Genomic DNA, 25,702 nt, shown 5'->3' with positions numbered 1-25,702 from the left:
ATCTTATGATTTGTAAGTCTCTAAGTAAGAAAAAAGAGGCAAAGCAGGATAAGACTGGGATCTTCAGAGGAGATGCAGCACAGCAGCCAAGAAAGACACTGACCCTGGAAAGGCCTCAGACATGCACTTTCCTTTTGCACTTTGGATGGGGTGCTGGGACAGAAAGGGAATACAGGACTTGGCGTTAAAACATCAGGATACTTTCTGAGAGTGTTTTTCCACTTTGGATGAGGCTAGTACTTCAGTAAATACATCTACAGAAGAACTATTTCACATATGTATTCAAGGTCTAAGCTTTTAATAGCAGCAGTAAACCTTGGGAAGAACTGTTTTCACCTGCCTCCATGATGGGAGCCTGCCATTTTTGCATAAGCAGTTCTGTGAAGCTAGCACACAGTGACTTCTTTTTTCTCCTGTTTTCCTTATACCTAAATTACTTCCCTCTTAGTGAGTCTTGTTCTGTCATGTCGTCTTCTTTTTGTGCTTGCAGTGAACCTAGAACCTGCTGGAGCATGAAACATAATTAAAAATTTCTGAGTGTATTTTCTGTTGATTTAAGCAAGATAACAATTTTGAATACAGAAATTCATGTCTGAATTTTTCCAGAAAGGAAAACAGAAGCATGATGGTAGCTATTTTATCATGGCTGGCACAGTACAGAGCAGTGCTTGCTAAAACATCCAGATCCCGGAAGCACTGAAACATGCTGAAATCCATCTTTCTTTGCTAAAGTATGCTTAAATGAAGCATATGCCCATGCTGTTTGCAGGAAGTGCTGAACCAGGCTATTAAATCAGAGCCTCAAGAGAGAGAAACCGAAATGCCTACTTTCCCTGATGAATCTTTCTTGCTGGGGCACTCCACGGACTGGTCACACAGAAGCTGCTTTCGACATTGGTTGTTCTGAACAGCTTGAATGTGGCTAGTGGCCTCTGTGGGACGAGTGGGCAGAGTGGTATTTTCATTTCCCAAATGAGCACACATTTGTCTGGAGCCAAGCAATGCTGCTCTGCAGAAATAGCAGGATGCTGCTGATCACATGAACTTCGTGTTAGAGGCAGCAGTTCCCAGGTCCTGACTGCCACTGAATCCTGCAAACCCAGGTTCCTGCATGCATATTGCATAAAAAGTGGTGCTGAGGACTTTGCTGAATCTGATGAAAGCTTTATGTTACATGCTTAATTATACATTGACCATTAAGTGCATTGGCTGCATCTTATGTCTAACATATACCTGTCGCTCCCATTAACTTTAATTAAACAGTAAGTACACGCAGAGAGAAATACTGTACGTATTCCTGTTGATTAAACTCAGGATATCTTTAGACTGGCAGTGACACTGTGGTCTGTTGGTGCTTTTCATTAACTACGTTTTCATGATGAAAACATCACTTGAAACCATACAACTATGGATCAATAATACTTAATCGCTTGCTCATTTGTCTTTGGGGGGGTGGGGGGGGAGAAGAAAGCTGGCTGCCTGTTTGTTCAGAGAAGGAAAAAATTGATTCTGAGCTATTCTGACCCAGGTCACATCACCCCAGTGCAAAAACTGAATGTGCTGTAGTACTGAATTATTTCAAGCAGGACATGCCTGTACCCAAAGATCAAGCCTGTGAAAGATAAGGACGTCCATCTCTGACGTTTGAATAGCTTGCTTTGATTTTCTGTTTATACTCGCCTCTCTCTTAACTGGGTATCTGCCTCATCTCAGCTTCACTAATGTCACTGGTCAGGGATAGCAGTATGAATGAGCCACAGAAGCATGGATGTTTTTGTACGGGAATAATTTGTTTTGTCCACAACTTGGAGCACTGTTCTGATTGTGATGAGCTCTGTCCTTCTGTCAGGGAGGATGTGCCAAGTTATGGGGATTATTTTTTTTGTCATTGACTCTTTAGAAATGGAGCACTGCCAGTTGCTTGGGACTTGCTCTCTCTTACCAACTATACATCCAGGAAAACAAATTAACAGACAGGAAAACTATTCTTAGCATTACAGTGCAGCATTCATGCCTGTATGCTGATACATGCTTTGTTTTTTGCTCACGGATTTACTTTTCCTCTCCCCTGATTTCAGATAGCCCTCAGAAAACTTACAGTTTGTCAAGTAACTTGGCCATTTACCATTCACTTGTACAGTTGTTAATACATCAGACTGTTTATTGTGCTAGTGCATAATGAAATAGCCATATATATGTATAACATACATCCATAATTATATGCATTAAACTATACCACATGTCACTCCTTACGTGGATTAGATGGTGTCGGTTTTGTTATGAACTCATTCAGTAGCAGGGCAGCTGATTGTTCATATCCTATATAGAAGAACAGATTATTTTTATGGAAATAACAATACTGTCCCAACAGGTGAATTTTGACAACATAATTACAGAGGAGAAATAATAACAATATTCTGAGCAGCTAAGAGGTGTGTATGTGTGTGTATGCTCTCTGTGTGTGTACATAGTGAGAAAAACTTTGGAAGTCCTCAATTTACTTAAAGAGACTTTACTCAAGCAGAGCTACACAATGTGACTAAATATCTATTAAATTAAACTATAATAAAGCAAATTTAAACATGTATTCAAGGACAGAAATAAACAAGTTGTGCCATGAGCAACAGCCTGGTTCTTGATGAATGTGCGTTCCTTGTCTCTTCTTCTCCTCTCTGTGCAGAATTTCCAGCTGCTCCTGTTCCTCGTGGGACTCCTTGTCCTGACAAATGCCTGGACATGCTGTGGCTAGTCTGGAACAAAGTGTGTGTGCTTTGGTCAGCCAGGGTGTGCGAGCAGCTGCCTAGCAGAGTATCTAGCACCTGATTGAGGTCTGTGGCCTTTCCACAAGTTGGGATGTATTCACGTCTCTGCCCTCTGCTCAGCTGTTGAGTCTCCCCCAACCTTGTAGGGCCTTTACATCTTTGAACTTCCACCCCTTCCTAATGTGGTGAGAGCTGTGTTTGCAAAGGTTAAAGTGAAGTTCAAAGTCATCATTCTTTTCTGGAGTGCAAGGAGGAGAGGACTCTCAGCACAGGCTCAAAACAGAAAAGCAGACTAAAAAAATCCACCTTAGAAGCTGTTTCACTTGAAGTGTTGCACTTCGTCTTCTCTGGAGAATTGTGTAAAGAGCTGGTCCTTAAATTCTGCTCTCTGACCCAGTGAAGACAAAAGAAATATGTGCATTAAAAGTGTGCATTGAAACTAGTTAGGCAAGGTTGTAAATTGTGAGCTCTTCATAGAGTTTGTGCCCTTCATAGCTTGCTTCACTCATAGTGGAGAATACACAGTGCAGAAAGGTGAAAGCAGATTGGTCTGGTTGGGCAAAATTACCAACAGATAATTTCAGAAAGAAAACTGCAAGCTCAGTGACAAGGCAATTCAAGTACTTTGCTAAATTAAAGATGGGGGTGGGAGAAAAGGTACTGAAATGCAGTTCTTTGGGATGCATGTGCTGTGATCTGTGTTATGAGCAGTCAATAGCATGAGCTCCCAACATGTTGCCTATTACACCTGCAGTAGATAGTTCAGCCAGAACAGAAAAGGGTACCTTTTGATTCACTACCAATGGCACTTTAATAAAATAGAGGGAGAAATGTCTGCAGTCTCTAATAAGCAATATATCAACCAAGTGCTGTCAGCCTGTGTAGAGAGCTCTACAGCATGATTTATTATGTTAATTACAGTCATGTGGGCCTCATGCTCTTAAGTCTGAAACTGCTCACATTCTCAGCTTGATTTAAGAATATGCTTTGGCTAAGGCTTAAAGTGCAGCTTATTATGATTAATGTAATAAAATATTTATTACATACTCCTTTTCTTTGTTTCACTGCTTGTTGCCCCAGTTAGACTGCCTCATTCTGAAACAGTGATATAAATTAGATTTCAGATGATGAGGATCCTCATCTGTTTTTAATCTCTTTCTTCAGTGGTGTTCTTTTTTTCACATCCCTTTGTTCTGATTCTCCCTTCTCTCCCCCTCATCTTTATTTCCCTCCCGTATTTCCCAACGCTGCTTCTCGGTTACTGTCTGGAGTGAATCAAAAGCAGGCAAACTTCATAGTCCTGGCTCATCCCTTCGAGACCTCTTACATTGCTTTCTCAGTTGTGCTTATTGAAATTAGCTTTTAAATGCAGTGACATTAAAACTGGTGGTAGGCTGTAGCTGAGAATACACTAAGCCTCTGGTGATGTGGAGTGGTATGTAAAGAGAAGACTAAACTGTAATGGGATACATGTTTGTTGTCCCGTTTTTAATTGTTTTTCCACAGGGCTTGCAACTGCAGACAGGCACAAAGTTCTGCTGTGCCAAATTTTCCAAAATGCTATATAAATTTGTACCTGTGATTTTGTGCAAACCGGCCCACTGGTTAAATTGCTGGCAGAGCAATCGGTGCTTGCGAGATCTGTTTACACATGCTAAATCTGGCTTACTGTGTATGAGCATGTAAAGGTAGAAACCTTATGGCAAATGTAGCTTCTTGGTTTTCTTATGTAAGAAATGGGATTTTGCCGTAAGAATTTGTATTTTTCCCCTAATGCTTCATTAATTTTTGAATGATAAGCTTAATTCAACAAAGGAGGTGTTTCTTAGAACTTTACATTTTTTTCTCTCCTCATTTTGATTTTCTCTTCTTGTTTTTTCCTCTTAGCAACTTTCAAATTGCATCATCTTATAAATATAAATTTTATTTAGTTGTGCCTGTCTTCCACCTTCAAAACATATAATGGCTTAGTCCAGTTGATTTCTACATTTCTACATAAGCATGAACTTAAATACAGGGTCCCCAATCCAGAATGCATTTAAAATATGCTTTGTTGAATTGGAAACTTATTTGGGAGAAAAACAGACATTCTGCTAATGATGTGTGTGCCACATTTTCTGGACTGGTGCCAGGCCCACCAAATCCACTTGCAAAATGAGTGCATTGCTTCTGCTGTGCATCATCCAGCTTCCAGTTCACAGGGTAGGTTAGACAATCACTGACATACTCCTTTAATTCCCTCTGCCACAGATCATGAAGTAAATAACATGCTCTGAAAAGGCAACATTTCACTGTGTTGCTAAAAAGTCCTGGGTAAAAAAGAATTCTATTTTCCAGAGTTAAATATTTAACCTGAAGAAAATAATTGGCAAAAAAGGTCTCTTATCTTTAGCCTTAAACTGAAATTAGTACTTTGAGTTTTTTAAGTGGAGTTAGCCGTAAATTGGTGAGAAATTGTTAGAAGATTATATGGCTGAATGCAAAAATGCATGCTCAAGATAAAGCTGACATTTGCTTCACATTCTAGGTAGTGTTTTGCCACTTAGCAACTCCAGCAGCACTCCAATTTCACCAATCGACTTGATTTTTTTAACCTGAGCTTTGCAAGAGGAGCAATTATGTGTTAGAAGTGAAAACAGTTGAAGAAAGTTTAGTCAGTTATTTTGAAAGGAAAGGGGGTTCACATTTTTGAAAAGTTTTCTAACGTTTTTACGTTTGCAGTATAGAAAACTCCAAGCATGGCTTTTATATCCTCCACCTCTATGAAGAGTTGGGTCTCTCAACCTCAGTCAATTACATCAGGGTCCAGAGAATTTGTTTTTATAAACCTCCTGTAAAGGTAATAGCTAATATGGAAATAAGACCTGGAGCTGGTTCCAGGCTTGGTTTTATAATCCAGGTGACTGACCTGGAACAGGGCAGCTAAAATGGCAGACTCCAGTCCAGCTGTGAGCTGAGTACATTTTTGCCTGGACACCACCTAAGTACCATATATATATATACATATATATATATATGGGTTTCTCCAGGGCTCTTGCAAAATATCTCCTGCTTTTCTCCATGCTGTGCTCCAGGTAGCAGCTGTATTGTTCTGCTGTGAAGTGCTGCAGTGTTGGGCAAGCCTGGGAGAGCTGGAGTTGGTGTATTTGTTCCTGCCAAATGGAGGTGAGATCTGGGTAGATATGTACTGAGTAGCCCCACTGTCAGGGTACAGGGGGAATGCATCCCATTTTGCATTGCAGCACTTCATACCAGTGCATCACAGAACAGCTTCAAAAGAAGATAGGAAACTGTATAGTCTCATACCCAAGAAACACCACTCTAGGTGCTCAGTGGCAGAAGTGAAATGTGAGGTAAAACTAGCACGCAACACTCCTGGTTTCCACCAGCCCTGACAAAACCAAAACCAGACAACTAGATGAACTGGAGATCATACTTTAAACAAATGAAAGCATTTTTTTATTTAGAAAGTGCATTTTTAGAACCTTTGTGTTGAAATAGCTCAGATGTTGCGTACGGTCAGGTGGAGAAGGAAGGGAGTCTTGTACAAACCAAAGTCCATAAAGCACTGCTGTTTTGCGCCACTCATTAGTGATTGCTAGTACGCACTGCATAAAAGGTTGATCCAGTCAGTCACAGGAGGACATAAATTCTTAATCCCTTGTCATGGCTACAAATTTTCTGTCATCTGAGGATCATGCAGTAGTCCCTTTAATATTGATGTGAACTTTATTGTTGACTTTGCCAGTAGCCAAATTGCACCTCATATCTTTTCAGGCTGTTGTGGTGAGAAAGTAGTGAAAGTGAACTGAACACAAACTGAAAACCAGCACTAGTGTCTGAGAAAGCATCTGTTTGTCAGACCATTCTGTACCTTGCAAAAAATGTACAGATAACTAAAGGGTTTTTTAGTGACTCTTACTTCATGGAGATACCAATGTAAAAATATTTCCGTGCTCACTTGCTTGTGATCTATGTCCTTTTTTCTTTGACAGAATCTAAAGCTTTTTAGTTTTAGAATCATAAAATATTTCAATGATAATTTTGTTGGGGGAAGTTGTCCCGGGTTCAGCTGGGATAGAGTTAATTTTTACAGGCACCTGGGAGGTGGGGGCATAGCCAGGGCAGCTAACCTAAACTAGCCAAGGAGCTATTCCATACCATGTGCCATCATGCTCAGTATAGAAATGGGGAGCGGGCCGGGGGGAGCTTTCAGCTTTCAGTGGGGGAAGTGGTGGGGCGTCGTGTCCCAGGTGGTGAGCAGTTGCACTGTGCATCACTCTTTTTGTATACTCTTTCATTATTGCAGTTGTTGTTGTAATTTCTTTGTGTTGTCCCAGTAAACTGCCTTTATCTCAGCCCTCGAGGTTCCGGTTTCTTTTTCTTTTTCTCTCCTCCGTCTCCTCCCCATCCCACCGGCGGGGGGCGGAGGAGTGAGCGAGCGGCTGCGTGGTCCTTTGTTACCGGCCGGGCTGAAACCACGACAGAGGTTAACTGAATAGAAGCATAATTTGTTTTTGCCAGAAAACATAACATCTTTCATAAATGGATTTTAATTAATAAATTTCTATCATACTACAGATTTTACATGCTAATGAAAGCCTTTTCTGAAAATGTTAAACTACACAGAGTTTGACTTAATGTAGTGGAAGTACGGAACTTTAACTGTTAAACAGAACTTAATAGCAATATCAGATGGGCAGGGCAGAAATTCAAGGAAAAGTGCAGGAGCACTTTCTTCTGCTTCAGTAATCTGCAGCTAACAAGTTGATCCTTTGATCCTGCAGAGCTCAGAAGCTGTTAGATGTCAAAACCTGATGAAAGTCTCCAGGCAGTCACAGGGTTTCCCCCCCTCTTTTGACTCTGACTCACCAAGCCTAAGCTTAAGTAAGTACAATTATTACGGCACAGGAAGCACACTTTATTTGGCCTTAGGACTTCCTAAAGAAATGGTTATTGTTGGATATGAAATAATTACATTAAAACATACTTATTTTTGACTTAAGTCTTTGACTACTGCATGTGCGTAGGAGTTGCCCCAAGGAAGTTAGCCTGTAGCAGACAGTAAGAGTGCCAAAAATACCGTTCTCTGAGTGTTTAGCTCTCCCTGTCTCTTAATCTCAGAGTGTTTCTGTGAATGCTCAGAGGCTTTTCTGCCAGGGAGCCCTCCTGCTCTTACCCTCACCCTTGCTCTTCAGTGGTGAGATGGGAGAATGGCTTTCACGTGGTTATTCCTGTGATATAGTGAAAATGAGCTGTCAGTTTTCTGAGTTTTGCATGCAGAAAGAGGACTGATATTCAGGGATGCTGTGGTACAACAGTGGCATTCAGCCACTCCTGATAGGGGAGCTGTAGCACTGCTTCCAGGAGGGCATGTTTGTCAGAGGGTCCCCTGGCCTTTCCCCACCATGACTTGACCATACCTCCCTTGTGCAACACATGACCTCTGCCCAGTGCGGTTGTTGACTTGAGAATGTCGTTTGCCTGCATGTACCTTTTTGAAACAGGACGGGACAGGAAGAAAGAAAGATAAGGGCAGGCTGTGGTTTTATGGCCCATAAGTTGGATATCACTGCTTTTCAATAATTGCAGAGCAGGGGCAAGAGCCAACCTGCAAAGTGCTGGGGAGTGGAGAGCACTTAGCTCCAGCATGGAGATACATGGGACCTTGTGTGCAGTTAACTAGGCTTTTTCACCCGAAGGAAAGCTTTTGGTGGAAGCAGATGTGCTGCAGAACCATTTTCCTAGTCAGAATACAGATTGGGCAGAGAAGACATTGGTTGGTGATGTGATTACCACCAAAAAACCCACCTTACTTTTAACGTACTTCTTCAGAGATCTCACTGCCTACTTTAAGCAGAGTTTAAGACTTTGCAATAATAGCTCAGGTTCATGACTCCCACTAATGTTACAAATCCTCTCTGAACATTAATAATCTGCATCTGTCTGTTGTGAAAGCAAGTGCCTTTCCCCCCACCATATATAATTACAGAGGTTATGACCTTTTCAGGGAGTCTGAGTGTGTGTATGTGTGTGAGCTGAAATAAAAACAACCCTGAGTTTGATAACTCCACTGATAATGTTAAGTCTTGGCTGTGTTAAGATCAGATTATGAGAAGATCAGAAGACAGCTGTTGCTCTGTGGGAGGGATCATCTCACGGTTGCGGGCTAGCCAGGAACAGTCAGCTCCCACTAGGTTGTCTGTTTAATCTCTTCCAGGTCACTTTATCTCTTTGGCTATGTTTAAACTGGGACATCTAAACTACCTGGCACTTTTTCAAACTCTTAGTTGGGAGTTTACCCCAGATCCCACAGTAGGGTGGGTTTTACTGGCTTTTTCGGGCATGTTCTGGTTTTCTTGGAAATGCAACTCCAGTGTGGGATCAGATAGGAAACACGAGAGCTCCAACCAGGTCCTTTGTGCACTGATGCAGCTGAGGGGGCACGATGTCAGAAAATGCATCTCCAGGTCAATTTATTTTTTATGTTTCTGGTCCTAGTCTGTAAAACACGGGTAACAGCACTACCAACTCCAAAGGTTGTGTTAATGAGAAGAAAAAGGCATTAAAGATAGCTTGGCTTATTAGATCAATGATGACAATAATTCTTGGTTGGTTGGTTGGTTGGTACAGACCATTTTACTAGCCAAGACAAATGAGACCATAACATGAGAGTATCTGTCTTCCTAGAGCCTAACAACAGACACCTACAGAAGACTGTAAGAAAGGTGCAAATATATGACGCCTCCCCACTTTCCTATCCTCCACAAATTTGCAGCTCAGGGCCTTCCTGATACAGAGGTGTTCTCTTGTATTGAGGAGCACTTTGTGATTTTTTTTCTGTACTTTTACCCAGTTTTGGAACCCATGCACACTGAAGAGTTGATGGTACTGTGAGGAGTGGAGGCCCATGAGCAAATAGGTTTATGTTTGCAATAGTCAAGTAACTAATGTAGATCCCAACCTATGTTTTCAGTAGTTTTCAGCAGGACCATAGAAAAATTTAAAAAAAAAAAAAGTAGGCCCTGGCCAAAAGAGCTTTTGGTCTCTACTCAACAAGATGCAGCAAAGTGAGACCAAGCAAGCATCTGAGAACTGTTACATCAGGAACACTCCTGTTTTGGGACAAGAACGTTCACTTTCAATACCCAGACCCAGAGGTGAAGTCTTGGACCTCAGCAGTTCTCCAAGCTTGTCAGATCTTTACCATAAAATACACATTTTCAAAAATTCACTGTGATGACACTTGAGATGCCTTTTAGTCTTGAGTTTTAAATGATTGAATTACTTTTATGTACCCTTTCTTTGTCTGTTGGTCTGGGTGGATTTGTAAGGAACAAAATGACATTACACCAGCCTAATCTTCCCTGACAAGGTTGCAAGGCCTTGTGGCCAGAACAGAAGCAATCAGTGCCCAATATCCAGACTGTGGTAAGGTCTTTGATTCTGTTTCTGCTTATTTCCTGTAGGCAAAGTAGAGATGTGTAGAGTAGATGGTTTTGTTGTAAGTATTTTACAAGGATCATTTGCAGACTGCACCCAAGAGAATAATTTTTGTGGTCTCCTTGTCCTGTCAAAGGTTGTACAGAAAGCATGCAAGGTGCGCCTGGTTTTGGGGACTGTTTCATTAGTGATCCAAATGGCATAATTGTACTGGGTTTGGCTGGGATGGTGTTAACTTTCTTCATAGCCACCCATACCTTACTGTGTTTCAGGTTTTTGACTAAAACAGTGTTAGTGACACACTGGTATTTTGGCTGTTGATGACCCAGACTTGCATAGTGTCAAGGCTTTTTCTTTTTCCCACTCTCTCCCCCCAGCAGCTAGGTCTAGGGTAGAAAAGAGGCTGGGAGGAGACACAACAGGGACAGCCGACCCAGACTAACCAAGGGGACATTCCCTGCCCTACAATGTCATGCTCAGCAATAAAAATGGAAGGGAGGGGCTTTTGGGGGGAGGTGGTTGCTCAGACACTGCCTGGGCATTGGTCAGCTTGTGGGAGGTGGTGAGTGATTGCCTTTGCATCACTTGTTGTTTGGGTTTCTTTTTCCTCTTTCCTTCAGTTATTAAACTGTCTTTATTTTGACTCTTGGGTTTTCTCGCTTTTGCTCTTCTTATTCTCTTCCCCGTCCCTCTGGGGTAGGGAGTGAGCAAGTAGCTGTGAGGTGCTTAGGTGCTGACCAGGGTCAACCACCACCATAATAGAGAATAAGATTATGAAATCAGTAGAAAACACAAAGTTTAGCAATATTAAAAGCATGCCTCAATACAATTTATGTCTCCATTGTAGTTGAAGGTGGATTATGTGGTTTCTTTCAGCACTATGAAATCTCCTTGGTTAAATGAAGAACTAAGACTTTAATGACATGAAGAATTATGTCTCCTTCCTCAGCTATCCTAGGCTGTGAAGAGCTGTCTTAGGCTTCACTGCGTTGTCTGCTTTTGCTGTGGATGAAGAACGTATGCAGATGATGACAGGGGTTCAGCTGACAGCTGATGACTTTGGGCTGTCTCAGACTCTGTCCTTTGGGTCTCACTGCCTCCCTGCATTTGTCCCATGCTATGAGATATCTCTAACACTTGAGTGGTCTCATAGGAAGAGAATAATCCACTACCACTGCAGGCTGGATTCACAGTCAAAACTGATGTAGCTCTCCTGATGTGGCTGGATGAGAAGTTGACCCTTTATCTTTAACATTCCCCACCTGCCTTGTGGAGTAACACACCACAGCACTGCAGGAATGCAGTGTTTCTAGGGTGCTGTTCTGTTCATGCAACTTCAGGGGATCTTTAATTCAGCATGGTTGTTATAACTGTTAGCTGCAGATACGGCAGTTTCCTTTGCAGATTAAGGAAAGATGCCATAACATAAATGACTGACTGGGTGTCACTGCTGTGTTGTGACAGGCTATCCTCTAAGTAGTGATTGATGACATGTATAAAACCGAGCCATTATATCTGCTGTTTATATTGAAACAGTACTTAAAATGTGGGCTGTCAGTCAAAGCACTGATTGCTTACACAGTACTGTAATAAGTGGTGGTGGGTGCAGTGAACAAGGTACCAGAGTAAATGTTTGTTTTGGAGCTTCAAACAGCATTGTCTCTTTACTTCCAGCCTGCATCTAGCCATAATAAAAGGATCTATCCTATACATTGTCTAAAGCATGAGACTTCATGGCAGGCTGCTAGGAGCTCTTTGATGCTGACATCAATATTAAAACCAGTTTCTGAAACAGGCTGGTGACCTTTTCTTTTTCCCCTTAAGCACAGTTTGAGCAAACCTCAGTGCTCTGTGGCAGCATTTTTTTTTGGCTGCAGAAGCCTCCAAAGGCTTCAGCTGCAGACCCTTGCTTCTCTGTGCTTTGCAGAGGGTTTGAGGACCCCTCTCAATAGGTTTTACTGAGTGCTGTGGATGTGGCGGATGCCTTGCAGTGAAGACACAGGACCTAGTCCTGGGGGATATAAACTCAACTCTGTTTCTGGCCTCCTGGTAACTCCTGGGGAAGTCACTCTCCATGCCTCTGACTGCAGCTGTGGTGTGGACGTGATGGGATGAACTCTCTTTAGAGTCACTGTAGATGGGTGGAAGGGGAAGCTGCCCAGCTGTGCACTGATGTTTCTGCAGTGCATGAAACATTGCAGGTGAGTGAAGGAAGGAGATAGGGCTACCTTCCTTACCCTGCTGCCTCCCCTGTTAACAGGCTTGCGGGGCAGAGTGGGCATGAGGAGCAAGCGTATAAGCACTGCTGCAAAACATGGGTGTGCCACATAGCCTGACATGAGTTTGGCCTGAATGACAGAGAGGCAGTGGGAACTTCACCTGGTCTGCTACCACTGTGGTGTGTATGTTGGGTGGGAAACACCTGGTGAATGTTACTATGGCACTGCTGAAAGGACACCAAAATATATGGGGTTTGCAATGACATAGAAAAAAAAAAGAACTTGCTTTTTTCTCCTCTTCTGTGTATTAAGTGGAAGAGAGAAAAAAAGAATGTTCTATTGACAATTACAGAGAATAGTGAAATCATTGAATTTTTCCTTCTTTGCATTTGCTGTTCATTTTCTAAAACCATTAAGGTTTGTCACATTCGTAATGACAGTTCCACCTACGTGGTTGTAAGCTGCGTCCTTGTACAGGTGGATAGTTTGCATATGTGAAGAAAACAGTCCTTAAGTACACACATCACTTACATATAAAAAGCACTTCCTTTTTATGCTTATCTTATGATCAGCCTGGAAATCAGCTGTCATTAACAACCATTGTAGCAGTAGCATCTGAATATGGTGGTTTAATATGTCACTGATTGTAAGGACCTTTGAGTATAGCCTTACAGAGCAATATAAAGTTTCCAGAATTTGATTTTTCTGCAGAATGAAAAGAAATGGTCACAACTGTACCTTCACTGTCAAGGTACAGCTTGATTATGTAGAGAGACTGTATAATCATGTTTTTCTTCCATATCTTCTGATGTGAACATATTAACTATTATTTTTATTCTTGTACATTTGTAAATTACACATTGCTCTATAGTAGTTTTACGTGCCGACTCCTTTGTTAGGATGCTGCATTATTTTGTACTGTACATTTCTGTCTATATTTATTTAGCTCTTTAAAAATGTGTCTGATTAAAGATAATTTTTACCATCAAAAATACGATGCTTTAGCTATTTTTTGTAGAAAAAAATTGGAACCAGTACAACCTCTGGTTTCACAAATTAAGTAATTCAGAATGGGGTTATTACTTGGATTGGGCCCTGCACAGCATTGGGATCCACGGAAAAACCTTCTCCCTTGCATTTGTTCTAAGAAGCAGATTGCTTCTAATCCCACTGTTTTCCACAAATCTCCATGCACAAAACTGTGCCCTAGTGTCATGAGGAGCTCACTTTGGTTTTGTGCCATACTCTAGTACATAATTTGTGAAACTGAAGTTGGCTTTTCAGACTTGTGACAGGTATGTAATGATGTTTTCCAGTGCTCTTTGTGAAATTAATTTTAATTTTTTTCCCCTTTTTTTTGCTTCTTAAGTGAATTTGTTTTGGGGAAAAGCGCATTGCACAAACTCACTGCTTCTGCTTTCTTTTGTCTTTCCCCTTCTCCCCCTTCCAGACCAGGATGAGAGAGCGGCAGAGCTCAGCAGAGAACAGAACGAGAAGACCATTCGCAGCACGCAGACGGCTCTCCGCAATTTCCGGGAGTTCCTCATCTCCAAGTACCCCTCTGAGACCCGGGAGATCTACGTCATCCCCTGCAAAGAGCTTGATGCCTACCTTGCTTCCTTCTTTGTGGATGCCAGACAAAAGGATGGGTCTGAATACGAGCCAAACAGTCTGGCCAACTATCAGTGTGGGCTGGAGCGGTATCTCAAAGAGCACAGGTATGGGTACAGTATTACGAGGGATAAGGAGTTCAAGAGGTCCCAGGAAGCTCTAAAGCAAAAGCAGATAGAGCTGAGGTGTAAGGGAAAAGGAAACAAGCCACACAAATCCATGAAGCTCACCTTTGCTGATGAGCTTATCCTGCGCAAAAGAGGCTTGTTGAGCCGGTACAATCCCGAAGGGCTGCTGAATCTTGTCTGGCTGAACAACACTAAGGCATTTGGACACTGCACGGGTTTCCATGGGTCCACCCTCAAGTGGGGAGACATCCGGCTGCGGGTTACAGAGACTGGGTTGGAGTACCTGGAGTGGATGGGGCCAGACAACGGAGACGTCAACGCCAAGAGCAAGAGAGGTGGGACGGACTCCCGGGTGTATGCCACCCAGCATTCCCCACAGACCTGCCCCGTGCAAGACTACAAGGAGTACGCCCAGAGGCGGCCTCCAGCCATGCGCTATGAGGACGCACCTTTTTACCTGTCGATCAAACCTGTTGTCAACTTGGCCGCACTTCACTGGTACAATTGCCAAGCCCTGGGGAAAAACAAGCTTGCCAAGATGGTAAAGACAATGTGCGAGAAAGGCAACATCCCCGGCCGGAAGACCAACTTCAGTGTCTACCAGAGCTGTAGCACCCTCTCAGAAGCACAGAGCAACCAGCTGGTGCTGATCTGCAATAACTTGAGCCAGCAGGCTGCCCAGTCCATGGCAAGCCACTCCAATACTGGCAACTTCATAGTGTCAGCATCCTATGACTCCTCCTCTGACACGGCTTGAAAGAGGGGTATCACCTGAACACTTTCTTCTTGTCATTTTTGTTTCAAGCATTGAATTTGTGCCCAATAATACACATCAGCTGTGATTGTACACTATTCCCCCATAGCCCTCTCTTCAGTGTTAATTCACTTTATAAAAAATATATAAATATATAATATATTTTTCTTTTTACAAATAAGTCAATAGAAATAGTTTAGTATTACTAACATAGTATTTATAGTGTTAATACAAAAATGAAAGGTACTTATGGGTTATAATATAAATGCAGATTTTAAAAAGACAAAAATGGTTCTCAGGCAACACAAGATAGACTGGAAATACCATTTTTAACATGCACACATCAGTGAGTGTAAATCCCCAGGGAGGCTTACGTAGCAATTCTATTTTAAAGCATTTTTTTAACTTTTTATTTTAACATGACCTCCCAGAGTGGAGGAGACAAACTTATCACTGGCTGCTGCTTCTTACCTGCTGGCTTATTCTTGATCAGGAAGACCAAGAAATAAGAGATACATCAATGTAAGTTCATGAAACCATTTGCAACATTTTTCATCTGTTTTTTATTTTGTTTCCTGAGGCTTATTTATGCTAGATGGGAAAAAAATCATGAACTCAGCTAAAGGCTAATTTTAACTTTTGTTTTTGTTGATTATCTGTGATCAAAATGTTGCTGGTCTTTAGACTAAAAAGTATTGTTTTCAACAATATGCAAAAGTATAATGGCAAAACCATGTCATACACATAATTTTAACTGTTTAAGCACGGGTTGTTGGTATTTTGTCACTGTGTATATTTAATGTAAAATCTACTGACTTAGAGCCACTCTTTCAGTTTTCTGGGGAATGCAACAGTGCAGAAAAATCCACAATCTTATTCCAAACTGTACAGAAAAAAATGCATCAAATATGTCTTAAGCCATCATTTGAAATCCACAAAGAAATAGCATAGAGAGTGTAATGATAATTTCATATTTACTACAGAAAATGAAAAAGCTGGATAGTTTTAAGTGCTGGAAAACAAATTTAAGTCAGCTACACATAATCTTTTTCCATTGCAGACAGTGGGAAATGTGCATGTGAATCTGAAGGCAGAATTTGGTCCTTAAAGCCTTGAAATAATGAATGCTACTGTTCCAACATTTGACTTTGCAACATAATTGTTTTTCTCTAAGTATGGAGAAAACACTAACAAAATCAGTATTTCAGAGAATGATTATAGTTCATGACCTTTGAAATTATGTACGGTACTTCTCAAGTAATTCAGCTTAGTTTACGTTCCACTAGTATGTCCTAGGGCTGTGATGAGGCTTTAGATGAGTCCGCTGGGGTGATCTAATGCCCACTGAAGTTAATGAAAGAGTCAACCTCAGCTGACTTCCCATGGGTGTTGGATCAAACTGTTACTGAGGGGCTTTTTTGTTTTGAGTTTTTTTATTGTTGTGGGTTTTTTATGCTTGTTTGTCTTTATTCCTTCACATTCCTGCATATCCTTCATATTCTTTAGATCTGCAACTGTGTAGTGACTTTAATCATCACTAATTCCAAAGAAAAGGTGAAACAAAGGTAGCAGACAGAAATAAAAATAACCCACCTGGCACCATTTAAAACCCATTTTCTGTGTTGCTAAGATAAAATGTTCCTGTGTGCGAGGAAGGTGGCAGAATGCCTCCACCTCGCTTAAGCCTTATTGAAGGTCTGTTTTGGGGATTGGGTAGGTAGCAGATGTACCCCTGGGAGGTCTCAGAGCAGAGATTTCCACTGTAACAAACATCTGTCCTCCCACAAAGCTTCCTGCAGGTGACACAGCCTGGCTGTGATCTCTGTGCTCCGCATGTAGCAAAGCTGGTACAAAATCAGGGTTTCCTGTGTGCCAGCTGTCACAAGGTCTTGCATGCCATGGCAGTGTAACCACCAAATCTACAGCCTCTGAGTTACTGGCCACTGTCTCTCAGGGCTGTAGGGTAGGCAGTGGCCTGGTGAGCACAGGCGGTCATTCATACTGCAGGGTATGCTTTTGTGACTTGGTTTTGGGGCTTGAGACCAAATCATGACACTACTGAAGTGAGTGCAAGCTGTGTCCATTACTTTCAGTGCCATGGCAAATCTGACTTGTAGGTGAAGGAGAGGGAAGCACAAAAAGACTTTGGGTGCAGCCAGCAAGACGGCTGCCCAGCTTGCAGATGAGGCCATCCATCTGATTGCTGTTTGCATAGCCTTGCTTTTTCATGGTAGTGCTTTTAATGTGGTACAGTTAAAAATAGTTTTGCAAGGCCTGTGCCGCTCTCTGTGGGATTTCTTTGCTGTTTTTCACTGAGGACTCAACGCAGCTGCCCTTAGTATGTGCTGGAGTATGGGGGGGTCCCATGCCAAGGAGTCCCCTAGGCGTGCCAGGGCAGAGCTCAACCACAGAGCCAAACTCTAGGAAAGCCTTTGATCTCTGTTTCACCCCCACTGGCACTCATCTCAGTACTTCCCAGTGGTAGCTGTTGCAGGATCTGACCTACTTCCCCACCTTGCCTTTCCTGTGTTGCAACACGAGGCTGGATATCAGCTGGCCTTTGTGGGGCAGCAGATCTCTGCTTCCCACCTCTCCTCCCCTGCCCAACCACCCCTCTGTGCTGGGAAGAGATGCCTTGATCTTGTAGGGAAAAGAAGACAACACAAGGTGTGGCTGTCTCATGTCTCTCCTCAAGCCCCACATGGTAGGAAACCAGACCTTATAACCAAATTGCTTCTGACACTATTATCAGGCTCAGAGCTTGGGAATGGTTCACATCTTCTGTGGGTATGCCTTAGGCATGTTGCCTCAAAGTGGGCTCTTTTGTGTGGGCTATTTAGTGTGGTAATTCCTCAATTCTTGTCTCCAAGGAGGCAGATCACTGGCTGTGGATGTGCCATGCTGCAAGCAGGTCTCTGAAGCACTGCTTCACATCAGTGCTGCAGTTCAGCCCCAGCACAGACATCGGCTCCATTGGCAGGAGCCAAAAATGCTCAGAGTGACCCAGAAGAAAGAAGGCAGGCACTCCTGGGTTTTGAGCTGGGAGGTAATAAAAAGCATTTCCCATGATTTCTTGGCTCCACATACTGTCCCAGTTATTGTTTACCACAGTGTGAGGATGGTTTGTGCTCATGTCCAGCCCATGCACTGGGTGGGGCAATGTCTCTGATACCTTTGTGCTTAGGAGGGCGCATCAGCAACTTTTGCATGTCTGGCTCGAGGATAAGCTGTGCAGTATGTGTGCTTACTGTGATAGCCTCAATATTATAGGGGTGGTTTTGTTCTGCTTTGCAACATCTCTAGTAACTCCGGCTTCCAGTTGGTGCCGATGGCAGATTGCCTGGCAAATTCTGACGGGGCAGCCCCAAATAGACTACTTGTTGGAGCAGTTAAACAGATATGGCCAGAATATGATACCCAAATAGTATCATACTCCAAAAATAAATTTAATAACTTTGAAGGGCATTTAGCATGACATATTACCCAGTCTTCATTTGTGGACAGTTGCAAGGAATTGAGTGCCCACAGCTTTATGAATTAGCATTTGTATTAAGGCCCTGGGAGGGTTGTTGACCAACTGGGAGGAAGACTTCTGATGTAAACCACTCTCATGGTTTTGTCTCATGCTGGCAGGAGAGCAGATGTCCCAGTCACTGTGGCTTAGCTGACAGGTGACAACTCAGTTGCTTGTAATTGTCTCCCAGTACTCCAACTGAGGGTGTCAGACCTGTGCCACCAGCAAGTTGCAAGCTCACTGTGGTGGTGTACAGCTTCCCTAGTGCAAAGACATGGCAGTATGACCAGGGGCTAGTACTGCCAACTCTTATAAGTCTTCCTCTCTGCCTAAGCAAAGGATTGGGGTCTCCTGCTATGGCTCTTGATACCATGTACCTTTTACCATGAAATCAAAAGGGCAGCTGGCAAAACACCGTACTGCTCCCATCCAGCACGGCCTGTAAACTGGCGGTTGGGCGGAGTGGCTTACAGTTAGGCACTGCAGTGCTCCTGACTACATTGTGCTCTGGTGTAGAAGTTAAGCTTTTGCCCCACAGTAAGGCTGTGATTTCCATGGGAGACAGATAGGGGTAGCTGGCTCCAAAATGGGGCTCACTTTTCTCTTTTCCTTTTCCCTACCTTTTTTCCTGCCACTCGCCTTTCTTTCATCTGATGTCAAACCTCTTCAGTGAGTCCTTTCAACTCACTAGTCCAGCAGAAAATGCAGCAGAAAAAGGGGGCAGTCAGATAATTTTCTGCCAGATTACTGAGTTGAATCTGCTCACAAACTGAGGTGCAGAGCCAGTAGGGAAGACAGAGGAAGGTGTTCCCTTACCAGTATCACAGAGTCATTAGCCTGGCTCAGCTGCTGCAGCCTTGGAAACCCATGAAAAGTGTAATGCAGATTGAGACCTTTCTGAATCATTTGCAGACATATTGGTTGCCTTCAGAACCATCTACCAGCTTGCGGGAGATTTGTTCTGTGCTACCAAGAGCAAAATTTGGCCTTGAACTTAAGAAAAAGGCTGAGTACCAAAGCACAGGCCTGCACACAGTGCGAAGGAGTCTGCACCAATGTTAGCGCAGGCTTTCCCACGTGGCCTTCTCATGACACCAAACCAAGAGTCAGACATGGGGATTATACATGGATGTCACTGGACTGATCTGGATGCAGCTGTGCACAATACATGCACTTGGATCTGTTCACGTGATTGCACATTTAGCTGGGCAGAGCTGTGAGCACTTGGATGGCTTAAGCTCTGTTCTATTAGCGACTCATGCATGTATTTATGATATTGTGGGTTTGCACAATGTACACATATTCATGCAGGTAGTTGGAACTGAAGTCTTTGATATCTGGGTGTTGTAAACTGCCTGTTTAATTTTCAAATACAAGTTTATGCAACAAAATGTATTTTTAAGTGCAGGAGAATGAAATACTGTTGTAAACTAAATTGTAAACTAAATTACAAGGGATATCTAAAATAACAGCACATACCTTGTTCATTTGCATAGTGCAATAATTCTATGATAGCAGCATCCAGACTATTGACATATAGGACAATCTAACAATGCAATCAGTGTCCCTGTTGCACATTCTTCATGAATAACATCAACGCTTTTGAGCTGTTTTGTGGTTTTTGCTGTGCACTGGTATTCAGTCTACAGCATGGTTGCCCTCTTAGAAAGCTGTGTAGAGAATGGGATGCGAGCAACGTGTTGTACTGCTGCGCATGCTTGTCTCAGATGTTTGTGACGGGATCTTGTTCTGCTGCTTGAGCAAGTGATGCGGGGTGGGAAGATGGGGAGCAGGAAGAGCAGGTGTTGTGTCACTCTAGAGCCTGGGCTGCCCTAAGGACTGAAACAGCCTTAAAAGAAACTGAGATTCCTCTTGCACTAGGTTTCCTCCCTGTCCAGCTCATATTCAACCATTCTTGTCACCATGTCTGAGTACATCCTGTAAGTGCATTGACTGACCTGACTAGCAGATGTGGTGCATGGGCTGATCATTCCTTCTGACAATAAGCTGCAAGTGACTGTGATTTACTGACCAGTCTTCCCCATCCCCAACATCCCTGCTCCTCTCACCATCCCTGCTCCTCTAATATTCCCCTCTCCCGGCGTCTACACCGTGGGGCAAGGGGACCGCTTTGTGCAGGGCAGCTCTTGGCTGAGAGCTCCCTCCCTGCCTATCAAGTGACCTTGTGCTTTGGGGATAACATGCTCAGGGCAGACCACCTTGCGTCGGGTACGCAGGGTTTGTGGGATACTGCATGCGAGCACTCTGGAGGCTCGCGTCTCTCATGCTGGAAGCGCTCTCCCTCTCTCTTCTCTGCTGCTTTTTGTGAGAGAGCTTTCAAATCATGAAATGAGATTAAATTCACTGCTGTGTAGAGGACCAGGCCTACATCTGTGTGCTGGTTGGTCTTCCATTGACATCCCTAAAACAGGACTGAGATGACTGGCCCTCAACACCTTGTGGTCTGGGCAACAGGGCATCGGGACCACCCTGACTCCCTGAACTCCCAGAGGCAGTGTGAATGTGTGGGAAGGAGAAGAGCTTACAGGACACAGAAATGTCATTTGATTTGCCTGAAATGAGCCAATTCATGCCTCTGGGTTAGGGTAGAGAAGGACTCAGCTGTTCACTATGAAATGTGGCAGGAAGTGGGTCTGCACTTCTTAACGAGTGTTCTTTGCTAAATGTCAGTATGAAGAGATGGCTGCTTTGCTGACCTTGTTCTTAAGAGAGAGGATGTATTTTCTTTTCTTTCTGTGCTTTCATGTGTGTGCTGAATCTGTACTCTCAGTGCTGAGGAGGTGTGTGGAGAGAAGGCAGTCCAGCGTAAAGTATGGCTATATTCCTAGCCAAAAAACTTGAACTATACCTTCTGGTGATGGTCCTCATGCTGAGCTGTGCCTTGATGGCCGGGGACAGTACCACATCAGCTGGTGTCTCCCAGCATATCTGTTGGCTCTGTGCATAGGCAGCATGGGAGTCACTGCACCACTCTCCAAAAACTGAGAGCCCGGGGATAGCTTGTCAAGGACACCCCTATCACCCAGGTGTCTGCAAGCCAAGAAGGGGGAAGGCCCTAAGCACAACTAAATGATGGTGCTTTCCCCATGGACAGCATATGACGGGCACGTGAAGCTGCACCATATCTCCTCGAGGATTTTGGAAAGCTGAGGGCCACCGGGGACATCACTGCTCCGCCTCTTTTGTAGCAGCATGATTTCAGCCGGCGATGGAGTGGACCTTCTGAGGACAAGTCGGGTTTCTCCGAGCCCCTGGCAAGTTGTGTGGTTGCAGTGCTTCCAGCTACACTCGTGCAAACCAGGTGCCAGCCCGCTCCTCCCCACTGCACTGTCTCTGGCTGAGGCCCTGTGATGCTCTGCTGAAGTCATCCTCCAGCACCTCAGGGCTCCCCAAAAGCAGGAGAGAGGCATTTACGGCAGTGAAATGCCGGAAAGCTAAGAAGCCCCACAGCTTAGAGACATCTGTGAGCTTGTTGGAAAGTTTGACACTAGCCATGCACTGGAACATGTTCAAAGCAGTGGTGATGTCTAAAGCTTTAATTCCTAATCTGATGGGGGAAAACAATCGGTTTGGCACGAAATTTGCTCGTTACATTAACTGATGGGTTTTCACATAGTCTCAGTCTCAAGCAAGGAATTTATTTCCTCTGTTTTCTCACTGAATTGGTTAATGTTAGTTGGTAATGCAGACAAAATTCTGTTTGTTTTATTGTACAAATGCCATTAAATGACTTGTCTGTGCATTGGAAATGGACTTACTGTTTCAAAGGGATTAGGATGCTTTTGCCTAATCTTTTATTCTTGTGCTCAGCATTCATTACACAGCAGTCACTAGTCACTAGTATCTGAAAAAATCAGTACCTTTTCAGATTTCAATTTGATCTTTTGTAATTAATAGAGGTTTCGTTCACAGTGTTTAAGAGACTGGTGAGGTAGGTGCTATCATTGAAATTCAGTGGGATAGAGTTTCGGTGGGCATCAGAAGAGGTGTTTAGCTCTTTCACAACACTTCAGGAATCTGCCTTTGCATTTTTTTGTTACTACTGTTTTATACAGCCCATAAGTGTCAAGAAAATAATGAAACAGCCAAGTGAGGGGAAAAGAATCAATAAAATGCAAAATGTTTTGGACAAAAATACTGTATTTTTCTTAAACTAGAAAACTAAACTTTTTAAATTAATTTTACAGATATTATCTTTGCCACTTCAGCTGTTACTTTCGTGAACAAAGATGACTCTTTAACATTCCTCATGCCTAGAATTTGATCCACTTTCTGAAGGCTGTAATCATGCCGAGACTGTTCTTACCATTATAGCATGTTCTCAGCTGGCCTAAATCATGTGTAGCCATAAGACCCCTGCCTCACACTGCTCCTGCTAGAATTCCTCCTTCTTTTCTACTGTCACGTATTTAATACACTTACTATATGCCAAATTTCCAGCCTGAAAAGAAGCCAATGTAGGAGGCACACTCAAGCCTCTGTATCTTCAGCAGTGGATGCAAAGTATAGGTGCAGAAGGCAAGGCAATAGTAACTGGCTTCAAACTGGTTTTGATAACTTTTGTGTAGGAAGGCAAATCTCCTAGTGACTCTGAGGCTGAAGGTGCACTGAACGATGACTGCAGCGTAAATCACTTTGTGGAGGCCTTTGTCTTCTGCATGGTGCTTATAGTTCAGATCTTGCAAGCTTTGCCTTCTGTGGGAGCTTTCTCTGTGAGCAGCTTGAACGACTGGGTTCCTCTGCACAAGGCTGGGTGCCTGGATGTGAAATGCAGGTGCAGAAATACCCAGAGCATTCAGGGGTGTGCAGACAGAATGTGACATGAAAGGTCTTAATGGAGTCTGAAAGCAGTAAGGGGAAGAAATGTTGAAAACCTGGTTTTGCTCCTGTTAATGGCAGTGCCAGCCAGCCGGGTGGTGCTGCTGGAGAGGATTTGGTGCCAGTTCTGCAGACCACTGTGAGAAATGCATGCCTGTGCCCCCTGCTTCCACCCAGCCAGGTCTGTTAACTGCACTTAGCTGTAAGCACATGACTAGCCACACTGGGACAAATGGGTTTGAAGTATGCAGGAAAGGACATGACTTGGCCATAGCTGTGTTGACAGTGTTTGTTTTTGTCTGTGTGACCTGTCTATCTCAGGGTCATCTTGAGACCTGTCATGGTAGACCATATATTCAAGATTGGAAGAAAAAGAAATGGCAGAATATGTAAGTGTGATGAAAATAGTGGAAAGGCAGTGGGAATACCTGGCAAACACAATGAAAGATTTTGTCTTTTTTTCTAAAGAAGGCAAGCATAATCCTTATCCTTTAATATCCTACTTTGTTTTACACTGGAATCAGAAAATCATTTCTATTTGTTTTAATTATCTGCTGGTTTTAACTCTGCCTTTGAAAAGCATTTTTGCTATGACAACCCTTGGTCTCATGGTGAGCAGTGCTAGGGAGAAACAGCTAAAGTAAGGCTTTTATCTTTCCCTGCATGCAATGTTTAATCTTTCTAATCTTTTAATGTGCATCTGTTTTCTCCCATTTTGTAAATTGACAAGATTAGCACTGTTTCTTCCAAAACAGCAATTGAAAAACATATTTTGCTTAAACATAACCAAATTTGCACCTAACAATACGAATTCTCCTAAGCAACCAATTCATTCTCAGAGTTAAACCTCTCTCTAAGGCTAAATTCCACTCACTGAATTTAATGACAACTCAACTTTTTTAAGAACAGTTTGTAAAAAAAGTAGATTTTGTTAATTCTTTTGTTTTGTTTTATAAGGGAAAGATTCACTGTCTTGCCAAATAATAAAATAATAATAATAATAATAATTTCTATGCATTGCGTGATTCAGTGATGTTGCTGTTGAAATTTTGCATGTTTTCTAAATGTTCTAGACATTTGTACGTTTATGTGGTACTTGTAAAAATGCTAACCATTGCTGCTATAATCACCACCATTGTAGGTAACTGAAAAATGTACTACGAAGCTGTGCCAGTTAGCAGGTTTTTTGTGTGTCATGATAAAACTCTGCATCTGCTGTTCATTTCCTGTTTAAAGCCAGTATTTAGTGCCTTCTGTAGAAGGAATCAATATGTTGTGGTAGACAGGAGGTGCCAAATTTCTAATATCTTGTTCTGCGCAGATGATCACTTACCAGCTTGAAGCTTAAAAAAAAAAGTAAAAAGAAAAAAAATTCTCGAACGCTCTCTTTAAAATGTCTTCTCATTAATTTTCATTTGGGAATAAAACCCTTTAATAGAGCTGAAAAGAAGCCATCTTCCCCAGCTATACCTCCTGCAGCAGCAGTCTGCCAACTGTGAATGTGAGGGTTATGAAGGAATGCGTAGTACCCAAATGTTCCTGTTGGTAATGAATCCAGTGATTAGCCAAGCCTGTTCAAGTCATTGTGGAGCATGCTAAAATGCCATTTAATGAAAGCAATCCTCTGATTACCATAAGAAACTGTTAGCTCTCATAACAGTTGGGAGCCTGCTCATGTAAACAAGTGTCAGCCTGGTCAAGTGGTGGATTCCAGTCCTGGTTCCGCCTCCACTGAAGCCGCACATTGCTGCCAAATGAGAATTGGATGAAATTCAAGCCCAAGATTTTTGGTCTCATTCTTTCCAACTGCTTTCATGGCAGACAAACCTTGTTTATCAAAAATATGACATTGCATTCAGTTCCTTTTCCACCCTCTGCTTAAATCTGGCAATATAGCAAATACGCACACGTGTACACATTCATTTTGATTTTGATCAGATTTGGACAGGCTGAAATCATGCCATACTGTAATCATACAACAGAAACAGGCAGGAGGGAAATGCAAGATGTTAATCTGTCTAGTGCATTTCCCAGCCAGGAGGCATGGTCAACTGTATCTAGGCTGGTCTTTAAAATAGTATTTTGTATGGAAAAAAGACTAACCATCCGGTTTCCATCTCAACTGAGAGATGAAAGCCTGTTACACGTCTTGAAAAGACTTTTCAAATCAGAATACCAAGTTGCCAGAAAAACTGTGTGATTGGGAAAATAGGAGTGCATTGAATTCATCCTTACAGGTACTGGTATAAAGCCATGTCTGTTCCCCAGCAAGAAAATTTGCAGCCCCTGTGATGTAAAATACTTCCAGAAAAGCTTATACTAAAATTTTCAATGCAGCTCCTCTGTTTTTTTTTGTGATACCTGGGCAATTTACAAAAAGCATTATTAAAAGAAGCAGCCCAGAACACACTGACAATCATCCCATGTAGTAG

The 25,702-nt window shown here is 42.7% G+C and overlaps 1 protein-coding gene across 2 annotated transcripts in view; it reads left to right on the top strand.

The window, feature by feature from the left end:
• KIAA1958 (KIAA1958 ortholog) overlaps positions 1-25,702 on the top strand; it is a 77,612-nt gene that overhangs the window by 40,192 nt on the left and 11,718 nt on the right. Inside the window, exons 3-4 of one of the 2 annotated variants that reach the window (XM_049796138.1) lie at positions 13,875-14,927; positions 15,349-23,732. In XM_049796138.1, the coding sequence (XP_049652095.1) occupies positions 13,875-14,920 (1,046 nt within the window). In that variant the 3' untranslated portion in view covers positions 14,921-14,927; positions 15,349-23,732. Of the gene's footprint in view, positions 1-13,874; positions 14,928-15,348; positions 23,733-25,702 lie in introns of those variants that run through there. The other variant, XM_049796139.1, reaches the window with a different exon arrangement.

This window comes from Accipiter gentilis, chromosome Z (genome assembly GCF_929443795.1).
Source record: "Accipiter gentilis chromosome Z, bAccGen1.1, whole genome shotgun sequence".
Taxonomy (NCBI): Eukaryota; Metazoa; Chordata; class Aves; order Accipitriformes; family Accipitridae; genus Astur; species Astur gentilis.
The sequence above is the reverse complement of the archived record's forward strand: the minus strand, read 5'-3'. Positions and strand labels throughout refer to the sequence as shown.